The 4,299-nt window shown below is 60.0% G+C and overlaps 1 protein-coding gene across 1 annotated transcript; it reads left to right on the plus strand.

Annotated features, from left to right (window-relative positions):
• Window positions 1–1,184: 1,184 nt before the first annotated feature.
• Six3 (SIX homeobox 3) lies at window positions 1,185–3,994 on the plus strand. The gene is made up of 2 exons (XM_027934611.2): window positions 1,185–2,002; window positions 3,802–3,994. Exons 1-2 carry the CDS (start codon window positions 1,185–1,187, stop codon window positions 3,992–3,994), a joined length of 1,011 nt encoding a protein of 336 aa, XP_027790412.2.
• The last annotated feature ends 305 nt before the right edge of the window (window positions 3,995–4,299 follow it).

Below are 4,299 nucleotides of genomic sequence, written 5' to 3' on the forward strand. Positions count from 1 at the left end.
TTAAAATTCAAGGCAATTGGAGAAATCAAGGCTTCTTGGCTGGAAGCAGAGTAAAGTCCAGCTGATGCTGAGGGAGTTAGGATGGATATAACCAAAGGGCACAAACAGGGAGGCCAGAACCGTCTTCAGCACCCTGGGTCCTGTGTTCAGGCTCCCAGGTGCTACATGCCCTCTATTCCAATCTGGGATCTGGTGACTGCTTAGCCAGGATTGGCGTGTGGTTGGCCCCATGATCTCATCTCTCCTTTCTTCCTTTCCACTATTAGTGCTCACATAGGCAGAAAGAGGCAGCCCGACGTGCACACCATGTGCAAACCTTGTCGGCCGGCTCTGCTGGCCTTGGGCCTCTCTTTGCAGGCAAGCCGCCTGGTGTTCCTGAGGCATGGGGAGACTCCTGCTTTCCAACAAAATCTCCCCTGTAATTGGTCATCTCTTTCAACTACTCAAGGTCCATAGCTTTTCGAATTTCTGAATCAACTTCTTTGGGGAAGAGGCAAGAGGAGGCTCAGAGACAGCCAGAGAAAAAAGGAAGGGGAGGGGGGAGGAGGGGAAGTGGCGAGATTAAGAGTTGCAAAGATTTAAAAAAAAAAAATCTTTCTCTCTGGTCTCCCTCATTCCCTCCTCTCCCCTCCCCCCCCTCCTCTGGCTAAGTGGTAAAACCGTCCTTACGTTCTCGGTATTGATTGGCAGGGCTGACAGTGATTGGCAGTGGTTGCCGTGGCAACGCCACAACGACACGCAGCAGACCAATAGAAAAGCGAAACAAAATGTTTCAATGCTGCACTCACTGTGGATTTAGGGGAGATATTATGAGGCTGTTGTCATTAGGGCGATTGCTGTGGAATCGCTGAATCTTGACTCGGCAGTGGTTGGCTCTCGCTCTCCTCTCTCTCCCTCTCCCTCTCTCTGTCTCGGGTTCTCTCTCTGCGCGCGCGCACCGGGCCGCTCTCCTTCCTCCCTCTCTATGTGGCTGCGCGGGTGTGTGTGTGTGTGGATGTGTGTGGGGTGTGGGTGTCCCTTACGTCCTTCCTCCTCCCCCTCCTCCTCCTTCTGCTCCCCCCTCCTTTCCCTCACCTCCTCCCCCCTCTCCTCTCCCTCCTCCTGGTCCTCATCGCCCCTCTCCTCCTCTTCCTCCCCTCTCTCTTCCTCTCCCTGAATTTTCTCCTCTCCTCTCAGGTCAGTCCATGGTATTCCGCTCCCCCCTAGACCTCTATTCCTCCCACTTCTTGTTGCCAAACTTCGCGGATTCTCACCACTGCTCCCTACTTCTGGCGAGTAGCGGCGGCGGGAACGGTGCGGGAGGCGGCGGCGGCGAGGGAGGCGGCGGCAGCGGCGGCGGGAACCGTGCGGGAGGCGGCGGTGCTGGCGGAGCAGGCGGCGGCGGCGGCGGCGGCGGCGGCGGCTCCAGGGCCCCCCCGGAAGAGTTGTCCATGTTCCAGCTGCCCACCCTCAACTTCTCGCCGGAGCAGGTGGCCAGCGTCTGCGAGACGCTGGAGGAGACGGGCGACATTGAGCGGCTGGGCCGCTTCCTCTGGTCGCTGCCTGTGGCCCCCGGGGCGTGCGAGGCCATCAACAAACACGAGTCGATCCTGCGCGCGCGCGCCGTGGTCGCCTTCCACACGGGCAACTTCCGCGACCTGTACCACATCCTGGAGAACCACAAGTTCACCAAGGAGTCTCACGGCAAGCTGCAGGCCATGTGGCTCGAGGCTCACTACCAGGAGGCCGAGAAGCTGCGCGGCCGCCCACTCGGCCCGGTGGACAAGTACCGCGTGCGCAAGAAGTTCCCGCTGCCGCGCACCATCTGGGACGGCGAGCAGAAGACGCATTGCTTCAAGGAGCGGACTCGGAGCCTGCTGCGGGAGTGGTACCTGCAGGACCCCTACCCCAACCCCAGCAAGAAACGCGAACTGGCGCAGGCCACTGGCCTCACTCCCACACAAGTAGGCAACTGGTTTAAGAACCGGCGGCAGCGCGACCGCGCCGCAGCGGCCAAGAACAGGTCAGTGGCGGGGTCCGCGGCCTGGCTATAGCCTCCGGAGCCGGGGAAGGAGTCAGGGGTTGAAATGCCGGCAAGGGGGGCATGGTAGGGGAGGCCGCCGAGCTCTGGAGAAGCCGCGTCTCTCTGGCCAGTTGGAGAAAGTTTCCGCTTGCCCCGGGAGCGCGGAAGAGGGGCGGGCTGTGGGTTTATTGATTGCTTTGCCGGAGAAGGGCTTTGGTCAGCGCGGAGAGCGAGTGCGTGCGACCCCGAGTGCCCACAGCCCTGGTCCCTGCCCCTGGGACCATTAGCGGAGCTTTGCACCGGCCCATCTCCTCTGCCCGACCCCAGCTAGGCGCTCCTCTGGGCCGAGACAGAGAAAGAAGGAAAACACTCCATGTTATCTGGTCCTTAATTCCATGCATTGCAAAAAATCCAAGAGAAATCCACGAATGTCAGGGAAAGGAGAATGAACCTAGGTCCCTGCCACAAAGGGGAAAGGCCACCGTGCTGAGGGCCGTCTTCTGGCAACACTGCAGTTTGCGGGTCCGGAGCAGGAGAGTCGGGTTGGGGGACTGCAGAGGCCTAGTGAGTGTGTTCGCGCTCGCGCGTGCGCGTGCATATCCTTGCTTTCATTCCCCAGCCCAGGAGCATCCCTTTGGTCCTTTAACTTGGGAAGCCGACAGGAACAGCCATGCTGCTGGCAAGTTGGTCACTAAGTCACAAAGTTATATACTGGGTTTGACGGTCAGCGGAGCTGGTTTAGGAGGAAGTAAAGGAGTAAAAGAACTAGAGGAAGGGGGGTGTGGAGATGGGAAAGAAGGAGACAGAAAGGAGGAAGTGGGTGAAAGCCCTGATGTGGAGCTTGCCTCCCTACTTAGCCTGAAAGTCGCAGGGCCTACTATAATACTAGGAGCAGGACCATCAGCTACTGGCAGCTGCTGGTGACTGCAGGCTGAGAGTGAGTTTCTGGAGTGTGTTGTGATTTAGCTAGCCCATGCCTGAGCCCAAGGTCCTCTCAGCCCTGCCTACGCAGCAGCCCACTTTTCGCCCGATGGGGGGAGCGCCCAGGGCCAGGCAAGGCCTCCTTATGGGGAGAACACAGAGACTCTAGGTTCAGGCAGCCGGTTCCTAGCCCGGGAAAGAGGCAGCCAGATCCTGCTCTGTGCTTCTCTCCTGCCTTCTTCTTCCTCCTTTCTCTCTCTCCCTCCTCTTTCCCCACTTTTAGCTCCCAACTTCCCCATTTTTGTCTTCCCCGGATCCTGCGCTCTGTGCAGGGATCCAGAAAGCAAAGCCGGCGGGTCCTAACCCGGGAGAGGCGGCGGGTGAGAAACCCGCGGCTCTGGGTGTGTGTTTGGGGGAGCCGGAGCAGGAGGCACTTATGAGGACCCCACGCTCTCCAGGCAGCTGGTTCAGTCTGAAGAGGCCCTGGGGCTGGGGAGGAAGAAGCTCTCTGTTCCTCCTGACTTCTGCTCCTTCAGGGATCGTCGTCCTTTGCTGCGTGCCCAGGCCACCCCAGGCGGCCGGCCTCTGGTTCTACCTCTCCTGAGTCCGGTCCCTATCTGGGAAGCTTTGGGAAGCTTCCCTGGGGAAGGGAGCCGAGAGTCAAGACTCGGGCTGGGGAGTCTCTTCAGCGCCCAAGGAGTAGCTGGGTGCGTTGAAGGGATGAGCGCAGAGAGCGCAGTCGGGGGAGGCGGCTAGGGTCACTGGATGGGGGAAGGCCGGGGAGCTCGGGCGGCTGCAGGCCCGGCTCCCTGCAGCGCCGGGCAACCGGCTGGCGGGGCCGTTGTGTTAGCGCGAGCACGGCTTTCTCTCTCCCGCAGGCTCCAGCACCAGGCCATCGGACCCAGCGGCATGCGCTCGCTGGCCGAACCCGGCTGCCCCACGCACGGCTCGGCAGAGTCGCCGTCCACGGCGGCCAGCCCCACCACCAGTGTGTCCAGCCTGACGGAGCGCGCGGACACCGGCACCTCCATCCTCTCGGTAACCTCCAGCGACTCGGAATGTGATGTATGATAGCCAAGGCTGCCCTCCTCCTCCCACCCCCTCCTTCCCCTCCTCTTTCCCCTCCTCCTCCTAGCCCTCCTCCTCTTCCTCCTCTTCCTCCTCCATCCCCAGAACAAACCGAAATCAGGATACACAACCATACACACACATAAGTCCACACACACTCCCGCCCCAGCCAAAAATATATAAAAATCAAGAAAAATAACAAATTAACCGCAAACCATCAACAATCCCAAACCACCATCTACCACCACGGCCAACCCAAAGGACCGCGACGCCAACAGACAGTCACAAACGCTGATGTTGCGGGCAGA

This window comes from Marmota flaviventris, chromosome 14 (assembly GCF_047511675.1).
Source record: "Marmota flaviventris isolate mMarFla1 chromosome 14, mMarFla1.hap1, whole genome shotgun sequence".
Taxonomy (NCBI): Eukaryota; Metazoa; Chordata; class Mammalia; order Rodentia; family Sciuridae; genus Marmota; species Marmota flaviventris.

What these genes read in the sequence shown, in the direction of transcription:
- Six3 (XM_027934611.2), top strand. Translation starts at nt 1,185, where the DNA reads ATGGTATTCCGCTCCCCCCTAGACCTCTATTCCTCCCACTTCTTGTTG. An exon ending in GCCGCAGCGGCCAAGAACAG is followed by an intron (nt 2,003 to 3,801) that starts GTCAGTGGCGGG and finishes TCTCTCCCGCAG; the next exon opens with GCTCCAGCACCAGGCCATCG.